The 25,574-nt window shown below is 36.6% G+C and overlaps 1 protein-coding gene across 1 annotated transcript; it reads left to right on the top strand.

Moving 5' to 3' along the window:
* Window positions 1-10,377: 10,377 nt before the first annotated feature.
* On the top strand, window positions 10,378-12,894 carry LOC141595204 (uncharacterized). The gene is made up of 2 exons (XM_074415175.1): window positions 10,378-10,918; window positions 11,120-12,894. The coding sequence occupies exons 1-2, from the start codon at window positions 10,378-10,380 to the stop codon at window positions 12,892-12,894; spliced, it is 2,316 nt and encodes a 771-aa protein (XP_074271276.1).
* Window positions 12,895-25,574: the final 12,680 nt, after the last annotated feature.

The raw sequence follows: 25,574 nt of genomic DNA, 5'->3' as shown, positions 1-25,574 counted from the left end.
TATTGTTGATGCATTTTATTTGGTTGTATGAATTGTTGAATGGTTTATTTACGTATTTTTGCAATCGGTTGTAATTTTGTATTACCTAGTGTGGCCTTAGTTGATTATGTTTTCGTAATGATGGAAACATAATCTTGATGTAATTTTGAGATCTCGAATCTCCTTTGGTTTTCTTTAGTATTATGTTTTTGAAATTAGAATGTAAATAGGTTTATTTTGTAATTTATTAATTGTAATTTTGAGAAGACTAAAGATGGAGATTGGATTGTTCACTCCCGCTACATGGACCAAGATGGAACATCAAGACAAGCTTCTCGGGTCCTAGGAAGGATTCCAAAGTTGTATTTATGTTCATTTTGGTAGATAGGCCACACTAGGACTTTGTTTTTGTTTTACGTTTTTCCCTTCTTGTTGCTTTTCTTCGCATGATAATTAGTGCATCATATTCCGCCTAAACCAAACCACCTACTTATATGCATGAAAATTGACTCATATAGTTTGGATGTTAGTTATCATGGACATAAAGATGTCACACTATTTTAAGCCATCATCTTAGTTTATTCATTCTCGCATACTAGATATTAGTTCACTTAAAATGTATTAAAATAAAGTTGATGGGATTTTCCTCTAAAACTAAAATTGAGACTAGTCTTTATAAGCCAAACAACTATGAATCCCTTCTTCGTCGGTAGGCATATAGGACCTTACTCTCCATATGACCCCTTCTACGTTGGGTAAGTAGTTTGTGTTGACTTATTTTACCTCAACATTATAATCCGAAGAGTTTCTCGAGATTATGATGGACTATAGATAGAATTTACAGAAATTTATCAACCAAGAATTCTAAAAGTAGAATTAGCCAAGAGGTTGGCTTATCAATTTACAGATAATTGAGTCTTGGGATCATTTATATAATTCTTGAGGGAGGTCAATTGTATAAATGCTTGAGTCTTCGCATTATAACAGTTTTGCATTAGACTTAAATCATAACGATGAGTATGCTTATTATGTTTTTCTTCTTCTTTTCGCAGTGTAGAATTCGTTTTATATTGATAATATTGCTTACAACAAATGGCTGGAAATAATGATATCCCTATGCCAAGTGCCACACTTGCACGCGAGTCCTGGCTCAAAATTTTATGGACCACATGAATCACCACACGATCAAGAATGACGGGTCCAAGTTTGCGGACTGGGAGGCATCATTACGGAATGCTGCCATTGCTGACGGTAAGCTCAAGTACTTGACTGAGCCAATACCGCTAAACCCAGGCCCCAATGCAAGAGCTAACGAGTCACTTGCTTATAGTGACTTCGTCATGGAAGTGGGTGCGATAAAGAACGTACTCATTTTTGCAATGGAAACCAATTTGCAAAGACGCTTCATTGCCCAAGGTGCAAACAAGATTTTCACCACGCTCACTAATGAGTTCTCAAAAGCACCGAGAATCGTTACTTATGAGCACACCTGTCGCTTCTTTGAGGCGAAACTCCAGAAGGGCCAACCGGTTAGCCCACACATTCTTAACATGATTGAGAATGTCGAGAAACTGGAGGCACTTGATTGCAAAATCAGTGAGAGCATAGTCATTGACCGTATGCTTCATTCACTTCATGATGGTTTTGCCCTTTTCAGGGCAAATTACTACATGAATGACATGAAGAAAAGTCCTCATGAGCTACACTCACTTCTCGTACAGACCGAGAAGGATATGAAATTGAGTGGGAGCATGAAGCAAGATGTTCTCATGATTTCCAACAAGAATAAGGGTAAGGGCAAAGCTCACGACGACCTAACTGTAGGAAAGCCAAAGTTTAAGAAGTCAGGAAATGGTAAGAGTGGGCCTGGTGAGACTAGTGGCTCACAAGGCAAGGAAAAGAGCAAGGGCGGTAACGTTGAGTGCCACCATTGTCACAAGACTGGGCATTGGAGGAGAAACTGTCCCGTGTACCGTGAGGACATAAAAGCAGGCCGCGTCACTCCTGTTGGTATGTCATCTTATATTCATATGATTGAGATTAACCATGCAAGTTTCGGAACTTGGGTACTTGATACTGGTTGTGGTTCTCATCTGTGTAATCATTTGCAGGGCCTAAAAAAACTTGCACCTCTCGCAAAGGGTGATGTGGACCTGTGAGTCGGGAATGGAGCAAGAGTTGCTGCAGTCTCAATGGGAACATACGTAATCCAGCTCCCGAGTGGTTTTGAGTTATATTTATATAATTGTTACTATGTACCCAGTTTATCTAAGAATATTATTTCTGTTTCCGTGCTTGATAAAGACGGTTTTTCATTTTCAATAGGACAATAGCTGTATTTTCTCTTTTAATGAAATGGTTTATGGCAAAGCAGTTTCCATGAATGGAATTTATATCTTAGATCAAACCACAGATATATTACATGTGAATAATAAGAAATTAAAGGTTGGTGACAAAGATCAAACTTATCTATGGCATTGTCGAATGGGACACATAAATGAAAAACGTGTAAAGAAACTCATTGAGAGTGGGACTATCTCCACATTTGATTTCTCATCATTTGGCACGTGTGAATCATGTCTTATCGGCAAAATGACTCGAATTTCCTTCAAAGGTGTTGGAATGTGCGCTAATGACCTATTAAGACTCATACATACTGATGTATGTGGACCTATGTCAATCACCACAAGAGACGGCTATAGATATTTTATCACTTTCACGGATGATTTGAGTAGATATAGATATGTCTACTTAATGAAGCATAAAAGTGAGTCTTTTGAAAAATTCAAGGAATACCAGAATAAGGTTGAGAACCAACTGGGAAGAAAGGTTAAAGCACTCCGTTCAGATCGTGGTGGCGAATATCTTTCAAATGAGTTTGATCAACACCTTAAAGACCGTGGAATAGTTTTACAGTTAACTCCACCTGGAACACCTCAATTAAATGGTGTGTCCGAACGGAGAAATCGAACACTACTTGATATGGTTCGATCCATGATGAGTCACACAGTAGTACCTGATTCATTATAGGGCTTTGCTCTTTTGTCAGCTGCTCTTATACTTAACCGAAGTCCGTCTAAAGCTGTCGACAAGACTCCGTATGAAATATGGAAGGGAACGGTCCCTAACTTGTCCTTTATTCGGGTTTGGGGCTGCGAGGCTTATGTCAAGTGGAGACACGAGGATAAGCTCGGCCCGCGATCGGTCAAGACATACTTTAATGGTTATCCAAAAGGAATGTTTGGTCATTACTTCTATTCGCCTACCGAACATCGAGTTTTTGTTGCGGCTAGTGCAAAGTTCTTAGAGAAAGAATTTCTCGTGAACAAGTCAAGAAATAGAACCTTCGAGCTGTCGGAGATTCAAGAACCAACAACCGAGGAACAGATGGAGGAAGATGTTCCTTCAACTAATGATACGGTTAATATTCCTCAGGAACCTAGGAGGTCGGGTAGAGTCTCTAATCCTCTAGACAGATACATTGGTATGGTCGAGGAAAATGACGTTTTGCTCCTAGAGAGTAATGAACCCGCTACCTATAAAGGTGTCATGACCTGTTCCGACTCTAAGCTATGGCTTGAAGCCATGCGATCCGAGATGGACTCCATGTATGAGAATGACGTATGGGATCTTGTTGATTTACCGAACAAGGTACGACCTCTTCAGTGCAAATGGCTTTACAAAATAAAGCATTCTATAGAAGGGCAACCAGATACCTATAAGGCACGACTAGTGGCAAAAGGTTTCACTCAAGTGCACGGATTGCATTATGATGAAATCTTTGCACCTATAGTTATGCTGCGTTCCATTCGGATAATCTTAGCAATTGCCGCTTTTCATGACTATGAAATTTGGCAGATGGATGTGAAAACCGCCTTCTTAAACGGTTATTTGGAGGAGGAATTGTACATGGTACAACCTGAAGGTTTCATAGATCCTGAAAATCCTAAGAAAATATGCAAGCTTAAACGTTCCATTTATGGACTTAAGCAAGCTTCTCGGAGTTGGAATCATCGTTTCGACCAGGTGATAAAAGAGTATGGTTTCACTCGATCGGTCGAGGAACCATGCTTATATGTCAAGTCGAGTGGGAGCAAGATTGTTTTCTTGATATTGTATGTCGATGACATACTCTTGATTGGGAATGACATTCCTCTCTTATCTTCGGTAAAAGGATGGTTGAAGAACCATTTCCAGATGAAAGATCTGGGTGAGGCACAACGCATGTTGGGAATACGTATCTATCGAGATAGATCACGACGGATGTTATCACTGAGTCAGGAGTCTTATTTAGATAAAATTCTTGAAAGGTTCAGCATGACCAACTCTAAGAAGGGGAACCTTCCAATGACTTATGGGATGCATTTGAGCAAGTCTCAGTCACCCACGACACCGGAAGGGGTTGAACGCATGAGTCGAGTTCCTTATGCATCAGCCATAGGATCAATCATGTATGCCATGATATGCACATGTCCAGACGTGGCATATGCATTGAGTATGACGAGTCGCTACCAAAACAATCTAGGTGAAACACACTGGATGGCTGTTAAAAACATCCGTAAGTACCTACGGAGAACTAAGGATTGGGCATTCTTATGGAGGAGATACTAACCTATGTGCAATCGGTTACGCAGATGCTAGCTTCCAAACGGATCGAGATGATTCGAAATCTCAGTCTGGATTCGTCTTTACTCTTAATGGTGCTGCGGTCAGCTGGAAAAGTTCCAAACAGGAAGTTGTAGCAGATTCTACTACCGAATCCGAGTACTATGCCGCTTCGAAAGCGAGAAAGGAAGCTCTATGGATGCGTCAATTCTTACAAGGACTAACCATAGTTCCTAGTTCGAATGACCCAATCACCATCTATTGTGACAATAGAGGTGCCATCTTCCAGGCCAAGGAGCCTAAGTCTAGCAACAAGTCTAGACATGTACATCGGAAGGCTCACCCTGATCCGTGATTACGTGGAGCAAGAGGAGATAGTGATTGACAAGATTGCTTCGGATGACAACATCGCGGATCCTCTCACTAAACCATTTAAATATGATAAGCATGAAGGGCACGTTATTTCCATGGGAATTAAACATGTTCCTGAGTTGTACTAGTTGCTTATGGATTCGATACATTTTCTTTTTCATATGCTATTTATAACTTCATCATATTATTTCATATTTTGTTTTTCATGTGGATTGTACGACAACTTTGAACGCCACAAAGTGAACTGAATTACATTATATTTGTTTTGGTCCGTAATCGCTTACATGAGCTGATAACTCTGGCTATTATATTGTGAAGTTGATTGATGGTGGGTTCAACGAGCCATAAGTCAAACGGTTGGCTGATCGATCACAGATGCGAGTTATAACGATACCTCGTAGGACATTGTGACAACGTAATGGAGTCCTAAATGTTTAAAAACATTCGGTGCCAGGTCGTGGATTGGACTTCCATTGTGTTCCTAGAGTCGATTCTTTTGACTATCGACTGTCTCTTGAGATTAAGGCAGTTTTTGGGTGACTTTGGTTTCTTTCTCATGGTCGACCGTAACAGGAGGCTAAGCAGATTTTTACTGGGACATTTCATACTGTGCTTATATCTGCAAGATTCGAGTTGAAGAAAATATCCAACCTTTATCAGGTTTAGTCATTTCTCAGGGCCACTCGAGGAGTTGGAACTGAAATGCATGGCCATGCTCGAATGATGATTCGTTTATCAGTTAAGTTACTCTCTAGTCGGGAAAACCACTCTTGATATTGATCACTTGTAAAATACGACCTTTGTGAATACGGATTTTGCAAATTGTTTTACATTGAGTGGGAGAAATTAAGGATATGAGAATCGGTTATCGCACACACACTTGTGAGGACAAGTGGGAGATTGTTGGAACTAGTGTCCTCCACAGTTAGTGTGATAACGTGTATAAATCTCTTATAGGTTCACAGGGTATATTTAGTATTTTATCAGTTGATTAACGTTTACTAATAACGGTTGGCTTGCTAGAAGTTTGACATTGTTATCATACTGATGGCGGTGATCAACTGGCCCTTAAAAGTCACACCTAAAGGATATGTTTGAGAGATGTGATTATATGAAAATATAATCACATTGATGCCTTATATGACTAAAAGGTTAGTCCATGTATTTGACTAAAAGGTTAGTCAATGTGATGATGAGTCGATTATTTAATACAATTAAATAATATCATCTGAGACGAATTAATTGTTAATTCGTAAATTGAATATAAACAGTTATATTTAATTAATGTATATAATGTTAGCTTAAACGAATTAAGATGTTAATTCATAATTAAACATAAACGGTTATATTTAATTAGCAAATTATAAATATGCTATATTTATAGTTAATGTATATATTATACGAAATTGTCATAATAAATGTTGACATACCGGTATTAATAAATCGACTACAAACTGTTGTGTGTAGACTTATTAATACGTGACGACATAAATGACAATTGATAATTATACACATTTTATACAATTTGATAACAACCTAAAAATAAGAAGATTTTTCTCCTTATTTTTGGTTGGTTACACGGTTTTGAAAAAAAGAAAAAGAAAAAGATCTTCCCCCTCTTTTCTCTCCTCTTGGACGGTTAAAAGGAGAAAAGGGAGGATCATTTCCTTACTTGTTTTTGACCTAACACTCTCATCACAAAAAAACCCTAAAAAAACTACCCTGAAATTATTAGAAATTAGGGTTTTCTTTCTAGTAAGAAAGAGGCATTTCTCGGAGCATCTTGGGTGAAACGATTAGGAGAATATCGATCTCGATATTTGTTCTTAGGCCAAATTGCTAGGATCGGAGGTTAATTCCAATCTCTATTCTTTTGTTTATGCAATTTCGATTATGACTCGTAATTTCATATTTCATAATTTCGTTATAATCCGAATTTTCTTGATGAAATATACCGATATTTCCCACAAAAACATGCAAACACGGATAAATCCTAGTATGACCACCTAGCTAATCAAATTAACTAGACTATTACATATTCGGAAACCAACTCTTTGGTCCCTAGCATCTTCATTGGAACCTCTTCCAAGCATGCACCGTCTTGTGGGATTTGGAACCTCTTCCAAAATAGACTCCGGCTCGATGTAAAATCCGTCTTTTGGAAATGCCGGTAAAAATAACTATTACAATCAAATTACATAGCTATTCCTATTATACATTAATTAATTAAATAAATAAAAACTATTAATTAATTACAAACCGACGATACGAGATAGTAATTAAATTACAAACAAATCCCTATTCCCATACATTTCGGGAAATAACGATTAAAAATAAACTAGGCCATTCTAGGTAAAAAAATTGCATAAATAATTAAATAAATTACATTCATTCATTCAACAATAAAATAAATAAAATGCTGTAACTTTCATGCCTAAATCCCCCCTTTAGCATAATCTTTTAAAAATGCTCGGTTTTGCGGAATTTATCGATTTTTACCCGTTAAAAATCAATAATCAACACTTAAATCTCATTTAAGCTTAAACTAATTGTCTAAATTGATTAAGAACTCAAAATTAGTCCACACTAATTTCTTAATAAGAATTAGTTTGAATTGATATTATCCATGTGCTATTTAAATCGGTTTTTATCACGACCTTGACAAACAATTCAAAAATAATTTTAACCATTACAAAATTTTGACACAAAAATTTTGTACATTCTGGAACTCTTCCACGGACCTAAAAAGGTCAATTTCGTCCAAAAATTTTGAATTAATTTTATGAACAAAAACATCCATATTTTTCGGTTTTTATGGAATAAAATCCAATAAACATCAAAAAGTGTGAATTTTTTTTCTTCAAAATTTCACTTTTATCATATAAAACATATTTTGGAATATACCAAAAATTTTATACCCAGAAAATTCCGTTTATTATTTTTGAATAAAATAATCGATTTAATCGATTTTTAAGCATTAAAAATCATTAAACATGCAAATCTTCATAACTTTTTACGAAATTTTACAAAACATTTGTAAAAATTTCATGTGATAACATATAAAAATTTCAAGGTCAGAATCCAAGTTTAACTATTTTAGTTAACCTCTTAACCAAAATTCGATATTTCCGACTCGATTTTCCATAAAAATGAATAAAAATAGCAAAATAATTCCGCAACTCACCAAATTTGACCACAAATCTTTTGAGAACAGAAGGTATGCATGCAAAAAGTTTGGTGCAAAAATCCTCAATTTAGCACCATTTTTTATTTTAAAATTATCTCATAATTAGATAAAAATGCTTAAAATTAACATGCATTGTAATACCCCATATTTTGATAGTAAGTTATGAGAATAATTTATTTAATTTAATAATTGAAAATAGGACGGGATAAATATAATAATAAAATAATAAATGAGTCGGGATTAATTGTCGGGCCGTGTGCATGGGCGCGTGCCGAGTATAGCTCGAGTAAATTATTTCATAATAATAATAATAATAATAATAATAATAATAATAATAATAATAATAATAATAATAATAATAATAATAATAATAATAATAATAATAATAATAATAATAATAATAATAATAATAATAATAATAATAATAATAATAATAATAATAGCATATGTAATTGTATTATAATAATTGTATTTGAATAATAATAATAATAATCATAGTTGTATAGTAATAGTCGTATTTGTATAGCAATAATAATAATAATATGATAATTGTATAGTTTCCTAATTGCTTCCTTATACCCTATTACCTAACTATATAAATAGACCTTATTCAACATAAAACACAAATAATTCAAATAAGAGAATAGAGAAAGAAGGATTAGCTGGGAGATCGTCACAAGGTAATTTTCTAATGGTCTCATAACATACTCACCTTAAGACAAATATAACTCGTTAAATATAAAACCGTTGACTGACCCAAGACTATGAATTGAACGACTGCTGTGAGGGAACCTACGTAGACCACTGTTGACCACCTTAGACCGGCGGGAGAGGGTCGTGCGAAGGGCGTTTTGGTGGGTGGTTGGTTATGATGGTTTACATACTATACATGTTATGAACCCATATTTTATTCGTGACTGACCTGGTTAGGGTGGACCCTAGGGTTTTTTCGAACACCATGGGTGGTCATGGGTCGTCGGAATTGCTGTTTTTCGCGGTGGTTGCCGGAAAACACGGGATAGGGCATAGTTATTGCTAAACACGTTGGAACTGTTTTATACACAATTGTTTGACTCATTGGACTCGAACTAGGGTTGGCTGGGTTCGTGGTGATTAGTCGGTCCTAATGATGGTGTTAGGGTGGTCGGAGGTGGTGGTTTGTGTGGATGGTTGACGGGTTTCGCGAAAACAGGGGAAGTTTTGGTGTTAGTTGGTGTCGTGAGTTGTTGGTCGTGAATGGCTGTGTCGTGTCGACTAGTTTCGTGGTTAAGGTGGCAGGGATAGTTTCAGGTGGTGGCTGATGGTGGCGGCTGCTCGTATTTGTGGGTGTATGCGTGGCGAGATGGATTGTTGTTTTTATTAATGGAGCTGCTGCTGAGTTGTGTGTGGTGGTTGTCATGGGTATTGACCACCGTGGGCGGCAGTGGCATTTTTGGAGGGGGTGCACTTGCATCCCCCTCCAAAAAAAAAACGTGTACTTTTATAAAAAAAAAAAAAAGGAAACCAAACGTCAGGCTGAGTATACACGCTTGATGTATACGCTTCCTCTTCTCTTCCCAAGAAAGGAAAACCTCACTTCTCAATTCTCAAACCTCACGCTTCCTCCCCCCGTCGAGTCGACCATCAACGTGACAACGTCAGCCACCCAGTCACCCACGACGACACGACACCTTGTTAAAAGGCGGCATGTCCTTCCCTGCTTCAAACAAGGTATTGACCTAATCAAAATTACTCTATGTCTCTATGATAAAAACTGAAACCCTAAATTGCAAATCCCCAATTCGAATTTAATAGAATTATTTTATTAGTTAGTATACTAGATGTTTCATGTTTAATATATTACTTTTATTAGTTGAATGAACTAAGTAATCTAAGTTGGGTAACATCAGAAAGACAGAAATTAGAATTACGGTTTTCAGTTTTGTGTATAAATGTAAAATGTATAATGGTGTTTGAAAGTTTGATAATAATCTGATAGAATTTGGAAATTGGGATCATGATTCATGATTCATGGATGATGGATTGAAATGTTTGATGCACTTTGGCAGTTTGGCTATACAGTATACATAATACATTATTACATCACTACAATACTGCAATTTGTCGCCACTTTTGATAACTATATTGAATTATTGATGTTTGATGCACTTTTACAGTTGTAGCTATTAAAATAGTGTGAATCATGCTTACTGTTTTATAATTACTTAGTTGTTTATGGTTTTATTGATGGCTAGATGAAGAAGAGAAAGTATAAAACCAGACTTATATCCGACTTCTTTGGTGGAGGGAAGTCTGAAAAGTCTAGTTCCTCGTCCTTTCCGCATCAAACTGAACCTCAAAGTGGAGTTATTTATGAAATATATACTACTCAAGAAGAGCAAGTGGTCCCATCAGAAGATACACCCCAAAATGAAACAAGAGCAAATGGTTCAAATGTTCCTATCAATGAGGAATTTGTCTATGATGCTGATCTTCTTCCTTGTGATCCTGGGAAAAGAATACCCATATCCTACCCTCCTAATGATCAAGATATGATAAGAAGGGGATTCATCAGCAAAGGGGTGTTTCAACCACGTAATCACTCCTTTCCTCAAACTGAATTCGGAACTCGGCTTAAGCCTTACAAGCGTCACTTTAAAGAAGCTTGGTATGAGAAGTATAATTGGCTTGAATATAACATTGAAAAAGATGCAGCCTTTTGTTTTGTGTGCTACTTGTTTAAGGACAAAACAAGTATTCCAAGGACTGATAAATTTGTGACAGATGGGTTTAAAGGTTGGAACTGAGCTCATGAAAGATTTTGAAAACATATTGGAAATGGTGTTCGTAGTGCTCATAAACAAGCTCAAGAAAAATATGATTTTTTCAATTCACCAAAATCATCCATCATTGAAAATTTCAATAAGACAAGCAAAGAAGTTAGTATTCTTTACAAAGCTCGCTTGACTCATTCACTTGATTGTTTGAAGTTCCTAGTGCACCAAGGTTTAGCATGTCGTGGGCACAATGAATCTGAAACTTCAACTAATAAAGGTAATTTTCGTGAACTTTTGCAATGGCTTGCGGAAAAGGATGAGAATGTCAATAAAGTTGTATTAAAAAATGCTCCTCGAAAATCCAAACTGATTTGTCGTGAAATTCAAATAGATCTTATTCATGCTTGTGCTAAGGAAACTACTAAGCTCATTCTTGACGAGCTTGGTGATGACTATTTTGCAATTTTAGCCGATGAATCGAGTGATGTGTCTTATAAGGAGCAGTTGGCCATTTGTATACGTTTTGTTGATAAAACGGGGAGAGTCGCTGAAAGCTTTCTTGGTGTGGTGAAAATGAAGGATACTTGTTCTTTATCACTTAGAGTTGCAATTAAAAAGATGATCGAGGATAACAAACTAAGCATGCCTAGAATTCGTGGTCAAGGTTATGATGGAGCTAGTAACATGAGGGGTGAAAGTAATGGTCTCAAAACTTTGATTATGAATGACACTCCATCTGCTTATTATGTTCATTGCTTTGCTCATCAACTTCAATTGACTCTTGTTGCCGTTGCCAAAGAGAATGTTGATTGCACATGGTTTTTTGAACAAGTTGGTTTTTTGTTGAATCTTATGGGAGTTTCTTGTAAGCGTAATGAAATGCTTCGAGATATTCAAGCTAAAAAGATTCTAGAAAGTTTGGAATTAAATGAAAAGAAAAGCGGGCAAGGCTTGAATCAAGAGCTTGGTTTACCTAGGCCGGGTGATACTCGTTGGGGTTCTTACTATAGAACAATCTTAAACATGATGTCGTTGTACCCTTCTATCTTTGACGTACTTCTTATAGTTGGAAAAACTGGTCATCGTGATGATGGGTTAAAAGCTCAAACGATGATGGCTTCTTTTGAGTCATTTCAATTTGTTTTTATGGCGCGGTTGATGATTGTCATATTCGGGTACACAAATGAATTGTGTCAAGCTTTTCAAAGAAGAGATCAAGATATTGTTAATGCCATGACATTTGTTCGTTTGACTAAAGACAGATTGCTAAAGACCAGAGAAGAAGGTTGGGAACATTTTTTGGAAGGTGTAACTTCTTTTTGTGCCAAGAATAATGTTGAAGTTCCTCAAATGGATGATAGTTATGTTCCTCCAGGGAGATCAAGACGTTACTTTGAAAAAGTTACAAATATTCACCGATTTCGGTACGATATATTTGTCAGCATCATTGATAAACAACTCCAAGAATTAAATGATCGATTTGATAAGGTAAACATAGAGTTACTTATTTGTATGTCTTCTTTTAACCCCATCAATTCTTTTGCGGCTTTTGATAAGAAAAAGTTACTTAAACTTGCCGAGTTTTATCCGGACAATTTCTCTTCTACTGATAGAAAGAGACTTGGATTTCAACTTGATCATTTTATTGATGATATGCGGAGTGATGCAAGATTTGAAAGTTTACAAGACATTGGTCAACTTTCTATAACGCTTGTTTCAACAAATAAGCATTCTTATTATCAACTAGTTTATCTACTTCTACGACTAGTATTGATTCTTCCGGTGGCTACTGCGAGCGTAGAACGAGTTTTCTCTGCTACGACTTACGTGAAGAACAAGCTTAGAAATAGCATGGGCGATCAACTATTGAATGATAGCTTGGTAACATTCATTGAAAGAGATTTTTTTTCTCGAGTTGATAATGATGACATAATAGATCGTTTTCAAGGCAAGAAAACTCGCAGCGGTTTATTACCTCCCCGCCCCTTAGAGTAAAGGTGTAATTTGAAGTATTTGTATTTTGGATACTTATTTTATAATTATGAAGTAATCATGGAATTTTAATTTTTTGCACCCCCTTTTCCGCAATCCAAGAACCGCCACTAGTGGCCGGGATGGGAAGAGTAGGTGGCCCACGGTGGTGTGTGAGGGCGGAGGTTGCCGTGAGTGTGGTGGTGGTTTGAGGGGTTATTGTTGAGTTTGGGTTTGTTGTGGGGTGTTGAGGGGAAGGGTGGTATGAGTTTTGTAAAACATGTGTTTACACGTGAATTACGTAGGCCATTCCTATATTGCGGGAATTGTTAATTGGGTTGAGTCGGGTTCTTGTAAGTCGAGTTTGGTTTGGTTTGAGACGGGTTTTTAATTAGTAATCGACATAGTAATATAAGTATTATAATTAATATAATTATAATTAAATAAATTAATATAATGAATTGAATAATGAATAAATAATAATTAAATTATAATTGTCGGAATTGTTAGGTGACGATCTTGTGAAGGATTGTGACGGTATTCGTTTGCTTAACTGTTTGGATTGCTTGAGCTGTTTATTTGGAGAACTTGCTATCAGGTAGGAAACTACTCAATTGAATTTGGTTCATTAATTATTTATTTGCTTGATATGTGAGAAACATTGGAATTGAACATTATTGGCTAGATTAAGTTTGTTCCGTTGGCATGTCCTATTACATTGGCTTGAGTATTCTTATTCTGGTGGAATGTTGTGTCTTGTAGTTGTAATCTTTATTGTGAGTATTTCATATATACAAATGTTGTGGAATAATTATTACTATTATTGATTATTGTTGGAGTTGGGAGATGAATTTCGGTGTGTATCCAGGTTGTGTGTCTGAGGCGGGACTGTGTGTCCAAGAATATCCAGACTGTGTGTCTGAGGCGGGACTGTGTGTCCTGGAGTATGACTGTGTGTCTAGAAGTGGAGTATGACTGTGTGTCTAGAAGTGGAGTATGAATGTGTGTCTAGAAGTGGTTGTATGCCTTGTGGCTGTGTGCCTTGGTGTGAAGCGAACGGAATGGTGGTGGTGGAATTTATTTGTGTATCAGTAATATTACAGGTTGCATTACTTTCATATATTGTTTAGCTTTCCTACTCAACCGCGAGGTTGACTGTGTATTCGTGAACACCTGTGATGAACCGTTTTATGGGTAGCAGAGTGAATTGCAGGTACTTGAGTTAGCTGACTTGGGAGCTATGGGGATGCGTGAGGATTCGGCCAGATTACCTAGAGGTCTAGCTCACCTAGTTTTATTTATGTTGTCTAGTTTATTTAATTCCGCTGCGAGTCAAAGTTAATTGTAATTTCAGTATATGTAGTTGGTTAAAGTTGTAATGAACCTTTATGAGTAAATTTTATATAAAGTACTGCATTTTGTTTACCTTTGTTATTCACTACCACGAACCCAGCCAACCCTAGTTCAAGTCCAATGAGTCAAACAATTGTGTATAAAACAGTTCCAACGTGTTTAGTAATAATTATGCCCTATCCCGTGTTTTCTGGCAACCACCGCGCAAAACAACAATTCCGACGACCCATGACCACCCATGGTGTTCGAATAAACCCGAGTCCACCCTAACCCAGGCCAGTCACGAATAAAATATGGGTTCATAACATGTATAGTATGTAAACCATCATAACCAACCACCCACCAAAACGCCCTTCGCACGCCCCTCTCCCGCCGGTCTAAGGTGGTCAACAGTGGTCTACGTAGGTTCCCTCACAGCAGTCGTTCAATTCATAGTCTTGGGTCAGTCAACAGTTGTATATTTAACGAGTTATATTCGTCTTAAGGTGAGTATGTTATGAGACCATTAGAAAATTACCTTGTGACGATCTCCCAGCTAATCCTTCTTTCTCTATTCTCTTATTTGAATTATTTGTGTTTTATGATGAATAAGGTCTATTTATATAGTTAGGTCATAGGGTTTAGGAAACTATACAATTATCATATTATTATTATTATTATTGATATACAAATACGACTATTACTATACAACTATGATTATTATTATTATTATTATTCAAATACAATTATTAAAATACAATTACATATGCTATTATTATTATTATTATTATTATTATTATTATTATTATTATTATTATTATTATTATTATTATTATTATTATTATTAATTATATTATTATTATTATTATTATTATTATTATTATTATTATTATTATTATTATTATTAAATTATTATTATTATTATATTATAAAATTATTATTATTATTATTATTATTATTATTATTATTATTATTATTATTATTATTATTATTATTATTATTATTATTATTATTATTATTATTATTATTATTATTATTATTATTATTATTATTATTATTATTATTATTATTATTATTATTATTATTATTATTATTATTATTATTATTGTTATTATTATTAAATAATTTACTGGAGCTATACTCGGCACGCCCAATGCACACGGCCCGACAATTAATCCCGACTCATTAATTATTTTATTATTATAATTATCCCGTCCTATTTTCAATTATTAAATTACATAAATTATTCTCATAACTTACTATCAAAATATGGGGTATTACAGTCTTCCCCCCTTAAAATGAACTTCGTCCCAAAGTTCGCCCGAAGTTCGCCCACAACTACTACCACAACACCTATAACTATGCACCATTCAACTTTATTAACCAACTTTGATTATCAACCACACCAATCTTATCACAAGTTATCCCAATAATAACTCAAAATTTTCGTAGTATTACATGCATAGTACAAGCCAAAGTTCTGATACCACTTGAAAGACCATAACCTCAAATTAAACCTCTCTAATTAGGTTATCAAAATTTCTTTATTTTAGAAATCTTTGGATCTATGCATTATGCATGTAATATATGAGCATTAAAAATAAAAGAAGAGGAAAAACAATTTCCTTACATTGAGTGTGGTAATATGGGCACAACTAAGATCACCATCTTAGTTGTTCTTGAGCTATTCAATATATGGCAAGATCTTCCATAAACCCAAGCTTCCAAAGAAGAAACCCTCCTCTCAAATTGCACCCAAGAACATACCCAAAACCTTACAAATATTAATTAGATATATTGTAAGATTACCATTGAAATAATACTAACACTTAGTAAAAATTACTAGATCTGTAATACTAACTCTTAGTATGTGATTTCTAATATTTTTGGTTTTTAGAGAGATAAATACTCTTCAATTTTTCCACATGCAAAAGTTGAGTGGAAAAAGAACAACACAAGAGTTGTGTAGAAGGATGGAGGACGGTTGGAGTGTGCTAGTGGGGAGTGTTTTATTTTTATTTAATTACACCCAATCCTCATGTGAATGGGTTAGAACAAAAGTAATTATGGGGAAGTCAAATGTGTAAGACAAATGATGGTGTTTAAAGCAACAAACACACACACACACACACACTACCACATGCACTTATACGGTCCAAAATGACCTATTTACGGGACCATTTTGGTTCTTATATTTGTCGCACAAATACGTGTAAATTTTATTTAAACATCGATTTATGTTTAAATGCTTCCCAATTAATATCGTTTAGAACACTCCGTAAATATACGTGTATAGCTACACATATATTTTACGTACCATACTAATCACATTAGTCAATTAGTACTAATTTAACAATTAACTGCTTAATCATTAATTTCCCTCTCAAATAATTTATTATTTAATTATCGCATAATTAAATAATTTTTTCCGCGCCTCGAGTTCACAACTCGATATCTCTCTAAAATAAATTAATCGACTAACTCTTAGTCAATTTATCAAGGGACTAACTAAACTGTATCTCATACAATTAATTAGCTTTCTTGTTGGGGCTCGTTCCTTTAGGTGTGATCGAAAGGGATCAGCTGAACACCGCCGTCTCACGACAGTAACGTCAAACCCTAGTTGGCCAACTATTACCAATATACGTTGATCATCTCACTAGTATTAGCAATGAATATCCCATGCATATTCCTTAATGAGATTTAATAATATTATCACGCAATATTGTGGAGGACAAAAACTCCAACATCCGGTAATGGTAAAAAATCGTTATCATAAAAATGGTAAGAAAACCATAAAGAAAAGAATAAAATGTTGAAATGTAAAGGAATGATGAACTCAAACACGTTGAGTTCTGATTTGAGAAGTCATAAGAGGTGCGAGGCCCTAGGCGAGGCAACAAGCCTCTTTCTCAGACCGAAACTCAGTTTTGGCTCAATCTTTCCAAGTTTTGAATCGTGTTATGCATGTTTTATGTTTGTAAAATAATAAAAACTATAAGAAGAACATGAAATAAGAGAATTTGTTACACCCTCATACTTACATGCTTAGTTGCTGGACGAGAATCGACAAAGTGTTAAACTCGTGAGAAAACTCGTTTTAAAACTCGTTTTCTAAGAAGAGAGTGTTGCTTGCTTTAAGTGTTGATTAAGTGTTGAGTTGGTCGAATGGGTCGGTCGAATGTACAACAAAGGTACCAAACAAAGTGTGTAAGGCTTGTGTTTTCGATCGGTAGGTCGTACACACGTGTCGATTTGTTGGACTTAAGAAGTCAAGGTCCAGAATTTTAAGGGAGAAAGAAAAGGCGGACTCTCGCGTGCTTTGCAAATGGGTATTTATAGAGAATGTGTGGTGTTGGTGCATTTTGCGCGACGTGGCTGTAAAGCTACCCATTGAGGCGCGAGTATATTTGGACACAATGGGGCGTCTTATCCTTTTCGCAAATTTGGATTTTGTTCTTTGTTCTATCCTAGGTTTTGTTGGAAGTGTTTTGTGGTTTATGTGATTGTACGTGTACAATAACATTTGGGTGTTATGTGAGGTGGATTTTTTGTGTGCTTGACTCGGGTTTGACCCGTGTTGAGTCAGGATTTGAATTTTGAGTTGATTTTGGGTCCGATGTCGGTTTTGAATCTAATTAGTGTCATTGCGACCCCGTCGTCGCGCATATGACATTCCAGGTATTTTTGGAATGTCTTAGAATGTTTTTTATTTCCGAAATCGGTTTTTGAGCTTTCCGACGCGTTGTTTAAACAAATTGTCGAGTAAACGTAGAGATTTCCAAAACATGTTATAGTTCGATAATCATAAGGTGTTTGTTGGGGATTCCGCCGATACTCAGTATGTACATTTTGACACAAGGAACAAACAAGTCAATACAAGGTTGAGTAGAGAAATCCTTTACTATAATTAAACCACAAAGCATATGACCATAATCAAGATATATCGACTTGCAAGAAGGTGAATAGAACACTACTCTCAACATAAGGTAGATAAGATAAATAGACTCGGGTGCTTACTATAAATCACAAGGTGGCCCTAATAAGTGTGCTACTAATCACACGACAACAAGTGGTACTCAAATCACACGGCGAACATGCTTGACCACATACACTCTCCGGATCATAAATGTGCACATCTCCCTTGTGGCGGGCCCACAAGGGGAGACTCAACGGGTGGTCATCCGTGTACGATGGCGCCCTAAGGAATCCGATTACCCGTAATTGTTCCCCAACAATAAAAAAAGTCCAATTCCAACATAATATTTACAACAAGGATTTAACCTACAATGCATCCGTGATGCACAACAACTCTAATCCACCACAAGATATCTAGACTCGTGTCACAAAGCACTAATAAGTCAAGTAAAGTATATAAAAAAAAAAGAATCCCAAGTATTGAGTTGATAAAATCTCTACATTTGAAGCAATTCTTCAACAAGTCAACAATCAAAAGTGCTTCTCTACAAAGTTGGCTCCTAACAAACACTATAATACATATATCAAACATTATTCTGAATCAACTTCCCAACTACAGGCAATTTCTCCCAAAATCCCGAATATTTAGGGTTTGATCTCTATAAAGGTGAATAGAGAAGAAGAGGATAACTAAATATAAGAAATTAGAATAAGATTAGTGAAACTTACCAAAATATCGATTAAAAGTAGAGTTGTTCCTTGCTAAATCCCCAAATCTCTCATAAGAGATGTAAACAATTCAATAACAAGGAGTAAGATGTGTTTTAGGGTGAGTTTCTATGTGAAAAGTGAGATAAATACTGCACATAAGCAATATATATGAGACCCAAAACCCTAGGTTTAAACAAAAACAAAACCGGGTGAACTCCTAGACCAGCTCTACTCGGCCGATTGACCGAGCCACTCGGTCGAGTGAATGGTTCCGACTCAGCCGAGTGGAGTGGAAACCCACTCGGTCAAGTAAACACCCTTCAGGAACTCCCTATCCAAACCACTCGGCCGACTGGGCCTATAACTCGAACGAGTGTCCTCAATGCTAATACGGGGTATTACAAATAGGAATTAATTAGAGAAATAATTATCAATCGCTAGAGATTGGCCTTGAAATGACCTTATCTCCGGCGACGGGTAAGGTGGAAAGCGCCCCCCCGGGAGGAGGGGGGTTGTTATGTAGATTATACATGTTATGTACTACAATTGGTGGTGTATTTTCTGAGATTTATAATATAGTTTCGAGTTTTATTTTATAAATTATGAGTTTTACTATAAAGGTTATGAGTTCTTTAACTTAAACATTAAGCTCAAAAATTATAATATAACTCAAAAACATTAGATATAAGCTCAGATGGGTCAAGAAATTAAAATGTAACTTATAAACTTTATAAAACTCAGAAAAAATACACATAAACTCAATTACATATTAGGTATGAGGTAGTACATCCGATGTATCTTCCTTGTTTTCATGCGGGAGAAGGGGAAAGTGATGGTATCAAGCTTTAGTACGTTTTTTTTGGGTTTAAGAGAAAAGGCAGAGACTACATTTGATCTTAGCCAAAAGGCCGAGAAAGGTGGCCATCGAGAGCCTCCTGCTTCCCTTACTTGACCGAGTAGACCATCCACTCGACCGAGTGGAGCCTCACTCGACCGAGTGAAGGACCGAGTGGGGTTTGGCTGGAGTCTGAATGTTCTGAAAGTTGGTAGTGACCATGCACTCGACCGAGTGGAGCCCCCATTAGATGGAGCGGACCGATCACTCGACCGAGTGGACCGACCACTCGACCGAGTGACCGGTCGAGTTTGTTTTACGCGAGAAGATTGGTTGTTGTAGTGTCACTTTTAAAGCTTATCCTTTCAGATTTCCTCACCTATATTCACTCCCCAACCAATTCCACCACTCTCTAAACTCCCCAAATTCTCTCTAACACACTCACCAAAATTATCCTCTAAAAACCTAATCTACGAGTGAAGGGTTCTTGCCATCTTTTCTTCCTTGTTCATCCACGTTGTTTGTAAGTCAACTTATACTTTACTTTCCCTTAATCTCATGTTAGTAACCTTAATTATCTTAGTATATTATCTTATAATTAATTAGGTTATGTGAAATTACGATGGGTAATTAAGGGATTTAATTAGTATGTTTATTATAATAGATTATGGTAATGAATGTAGTAATTAATTTGTGTAGGAAGCTTCATTGAGGAGCATTTCTAGTGGTTAGCTTGAGGCCTTGTGAAGACAATCCGGAGGTAGGATTTTCCTTACTTAGCTCTAATAATATGAGTGGTTGATTATGCATTTATTATCATTTATTACACTTGTTTCATGTAGTTGCATTATAACATGTTAATGGTAATTAAGGTTTAAGACATAATGTGGTTTCATGTTGTTTATGTATGAGGTGAAAGAGTAAGTATGACTAATCATCTTATACATGGTTAGAATGGATTATAACATGTTAGAAAGTAATTACATGAAAAGAAGTGAATTGGTGAAGGATGAGCATTTTGACTTGTATTATGTTTGGTGTAAATTACATGGGTGTTCTTGTTGGGAAATGTTTTTGTTGATTGTCTTTTGATTGGTGTTGGAGGATGGTGGAACATATTTGGTTGTGGTTATGGAGACGAAAGGCGGTTGGGAAGCCGTCTTCCGCTTGAGTCACCCCTTGGAGCTTTCCACTCCAAGGGGGATGTGCACATTTAGTACTTGAGTTTTGGAAGGACTCCTGTGGTTGAGGCACAATGTCTGGCAGGGGACTCGAGTCGCTCTCGGTCCCAGTACCACGGACGTGTTCCGAGTACCTAGTGTTGGTATGTGGCATCGTGGGCGTGTCCCGGCCACCGGTTATGGAGAGGTAAGGAACTTGGAGGTTGTTTGTCATGTATTTCACATATTTGTTCAATTCATGATTGGCCGCCTTTGCATTTATCACATGATCATGTAATCCTTATCAATTGAATTTATTGAGCATTTGTATTATTAAGTTAACACTTGGGTTTTAAATGCCTGTGGTGAACCATATGGTGATTTCCGCCCATATGGGGAGCAATGTTTGACAGGTTAGCTTGATGTGATGCGAGGGCTTGGGAGCGGTCTTCATTTAGTTGTCACCACTTATGCTTATCTAGTTTTTGACATTTTAAACTCCACTTTATTTCAATTGGGTTGTACGAAATGGGATTGCATTTGCATCCCCTAAACTTGTAACAATTTATCTAACTCATACTTTATAACACCGCCATACACCAAGGTGCCTTACCAAGACCACTTAATGCATGAGAATGCCACCATCTCGGTTACCCGAGGCATAGTAATCAAAAGTGACCATCAAGAAACGTACTTTAAGTAAATTAATTTAAAGTGATTACATCAAAACTTAAACTATAAAGTACGATACAACTGTTCCAAACAAAAACCAAATAAAGTAAATAAAATGTCATGACACAACAGCGGAAGACTACTATCAGACTCGTGGTGACTCCATCCCCAGCTAATCTCGCGCGTATCCACAGTATACCTGCTAGACAACTGCTCACCACCCCCGAATGGATCACCACAATTTTTAAGACATTTAAGCGGGATCAGTTACTGATTACACAAAAATAATACAACAGACACAATACACAAATCACCCAATCTCCATCACAACTCCACACACCTGACTACACACTGAAGTGTGTAGTCCTGCCAGAATACCCGTCGCAACAAGTATTCCACACCGCCAGTGTGGGACCGCAGCCGTTCCCACCTAAGCCCCACTCATCTCATCCGAGCGATAACCCATATTCCTAATGTGCACATCCCCTCTGTGGCGGGTTCCACAGAGGGCGAATCAAGGGCGTGAAGCCACTCCCGCAAGTGACTCCACTCAGCCGAGGACGCACCTCGCAAACCACAGACAATTATACAACAACCACATTATACCACAACAATTACTATTTACCAATTCCGATATGATATAAACCAACAACAATGATCAACTACCACAATACATGTAAACAATAACCGAGTAGGGAAACCCTACCTAGAATAAGCAATCACGAGACTGTCACAAGAAGCTAATCAATAATGCTTCTCTACGAAACCTCCTCCTATAAACACATATTCATACAATTACCATCTAATTAACATTATACTCCCAAAACCCCCAATTCTACCCAATTAGGGTTTCAAACAAAAACAACAAAACAATATAAAAACTATACAAGGATCTTACCCTTGACACGACGAACTCAACGGCGTAAAGAACACGACGATCCGACAACCTTAGCCTTTTGGATTTGATAGAAATGTGAGAAGGGAAAGCTACGTAACTTGTGTTCTCTTGTGAAAAGTTTAGAATGAAGTAAAAGTGAAAAACAAATGACGAAATATGTTTTTATAACCTTCTCGCATTGGTATCAAAACCTAACAAATAACCCGTAAAAAGTAACTTAACTTACTCGATCGAGTGACCCTAACTCGATCGAGTCCCCAACTTACTCGATCGAGTACCATCAGCAGGACACTGTTTCGTAAACCAAACGTACTTACTCGACAGAGTAAGCCCCACTCGATAGAGTACCCAAAGACATAGAAAACCGTAGTATTACAGTCTTCCCTCCTTAAATGAAACTTCATCCCCGAAGTTCCAACCAATACTCAAAACAAACATACTAACTCGATCAACACACCACATAACTAAGAACTTAAAACGAAACCCCAACCTATAAAACATGAACTCTTAATACCAACTCCACCAACTATGCCTACCTCCACAACATGGCTCACGATATCGTATCCACCACATTATAGTCTGTCGACACTAACTCCATACACTTCCAAATACCATCCACCAATGTCCCTAGCTTGGTCTCACTACATATTATCCACTATAAAATCCAATATCAAAACACTCATAAACATCAAACGGAATGTTACATTCTACCACCCTTAAAAGGAACTTCGTCCTCGAAGTTTACTCCCACTCATAACATCATCATCCAACTGGCAACACTGTCGAACTCATAAACATCGTCACTACTATAAGCACGGCCATGACCTTTTAACAATATCAACCATAAAACAAATCCATCCTTTATTCTCCACCAAGGCTCAAACTTCCAAATCTACTACAACATGTACAACCATCGAACTCACTTTGCCGCATCCTACTCCACTTAAGATAAATGTTACGTCCTCGTAACTCACTAATACTAGATCTTTAGCTATATCTTCTCATTATCCTCATCACCACCGCATGTCAAAGATAACCGCCTATAACTTCAACACCTATAACCATTCCTATCTCCAAGGCTCTCTTACTTAAACAGTCCTCATTCTCCAATCCATTTTGCACTCCATCTAATCTATACCATAAAATCCTCAGCAAAATCACCACACCAGCTCTTCATTATTACCGCAAACGACATACCTCTCTATATAAAGCACCTATTTTCAAAAGCATAACTCACGATCCACACTTGTTACACACACTCACACTAGATCCTCAAGTTCCCTTTTTATTACCACAACTCGTCCACAATCTTAACATGATACTAATGTCCAACACCTACACTCACTGTCCCAATAAAAGATTATGAACCACCTGCAGCTTCCAGATCAGTACAACACATGTTCTAAAAGTCACTTACCATTACTATGTCAACCAATACCTCCTTTAAAAAAAATTACAAGTACTCCAACAACCTCTCACTACTGTGTCCCATCAACAGAATATCACTATACCATGACAACAATGGAAACATACACAACTCTCTTCCATATCATACTCTACCCTTACTCCCAAGCTAAAACTGGTAAGAAACATCAATAAACAAAACAACCGTCTATCTGTCCAAACCGAAACTCGCAGGAAACAACAGTAAACAAAACAACAATCTATGTATAACTTGTATGTACGTTCGAAAACTCGTATCGTAATCATCCCTCCTACTCCACCACAACCGATGACGGCATCGCAACACCGCCACCAATAGTCGCACCGCTGTGCGAAAATACCTGCATCACAACACGAAGTACCGTGCCCGGATCACCACCCGAGGCACAACAGCCACATCCACAGTCATCACAACTTACACAATTCCCATAAACACTGACTCAGTATAACTTCCCGGACAAGAAAACTTACCCAAATCTGCTTTACTAAATCACAACGCAACATATTACATGGAATAAATAGATAAGAACCTCATGAATATCATCCATACCATTTCATAGAATAAACATATATCATGAATACACATACAAGTATAACTAACTATCCCAGATCACCCAAATTATCACTTTTGAATATCATCCCATTAGGTTACCGTACCCAATATATATTACAGAATAATCAGATAACAACTTTATAACTATCACACCATACCACTTCTCGTGAGGTCAGAACCTCACACAAACATTTATACACATCATAGACCCGTAATCACATCCAAGTAGTCAATCCTGATCACGTAAGTTACCACTTGGTTCGGTAAAGTGTGGGTTATTTATGTCGTTGTCACTACCAACCAAAACAATATTTATAACTTCACAAACTACTCTTATTAAAGCGGTAAGTAAAGGTCGGATCCCAAGGGACGGGTATTGATTTAAGATTTCAATTGCAAGTAGCTATGTCTTATAGGCTGTCACAAATTGGGTTGAGATGAGATGCAATCTAAACAAGATGAATGTAAATTAATGAAAACAAAGTAAAGTAATTAAAGGGGTTTGTAAACAATTGATTAAAAGCACTAGGGTGTCATGGGTTCATAGGGGATTCATGGAAATAGATCATACAAACATGTTCTCAATTAGAAGCAAGCACTTATTATTGTGATGGGATCAAGTTAGTGTATACTTACAATCCCTAGGAAGATTTAGGCCCCAGGGCCAAGTCGATCAAGACTTTACAACACCTACAAGTCGACTTAGTCTCCTCTTATTCAACTCTATGCATGGTCTAACAAGGCTCGAGTTGGTTTATGTCTTACAAGTCTCATTGAAAAGATAAGAGATGGGTAAAAAATGCAAGGTTTCATAGTCTAGCATTTCATCAAACATAACATGTGCATAGGTTGAAATCACAACAAGCAAGCAAATTAATTATGAAAACATATTAGATTAAGCATAAATCAATTCCCATGTTTGCTTTCCCTAATTCCCCATTAACCCTAGCTAAAGGACTACTCACTCATGATCAAGTTTAGCATGCTAATAAGGTTGTCAATCATACTAACAAAGCAAAACATGATGAATAAATGATATGATTAACAATAATTAAGCAAAGGTAAAAGAGATTATACCTACTTGAGATGATCCAAATAATAAAGCAAAGAATAATAGAAGTAAACTTGATGATTGATGGAAGGTTGTCAATCCTCCAATAAACCCAAATAATCTTCTAATTA

Source organism: Silene latifolia, chromosome 8 (assembly GCF_048544455.1).
Source record: "Silene latifolia isolate original U9 population chromosome 8, ASM4854445v1, whole genome shotgun sequence".
In the NCBI taxonomy this organism is placed as follows: Eukaryota; Viridiplantae; Streptophyta; class Magnoliopsida; order Caryophyllales; family Caryophyllaceae; genus Silene; species Silene latifolia.
Note: the sequence above shows the minus strand (reverse complement) of the source record. Positions and strands in the feature narration are given on the sequence as shown.

What these genes read in the sequence shown, in the direction of transcription:
- LOC141595204 (XM_074415175.1), top strand. Translation starts at nt 10,378, where the DNA reads ATGAAGAAGAGAAAGTATAAAACCAGACTTATATCCGACTTCTTTGGT. An exon ending in TGTGACAGATGGGTTTAAAG is followed by an intron (nt 10,919 to 11,119) that starts GTTGGAACTGAG and finishes TGAAGTTCCTAG; the next exon opens with TGCACCAAGGTTTAGCATGT.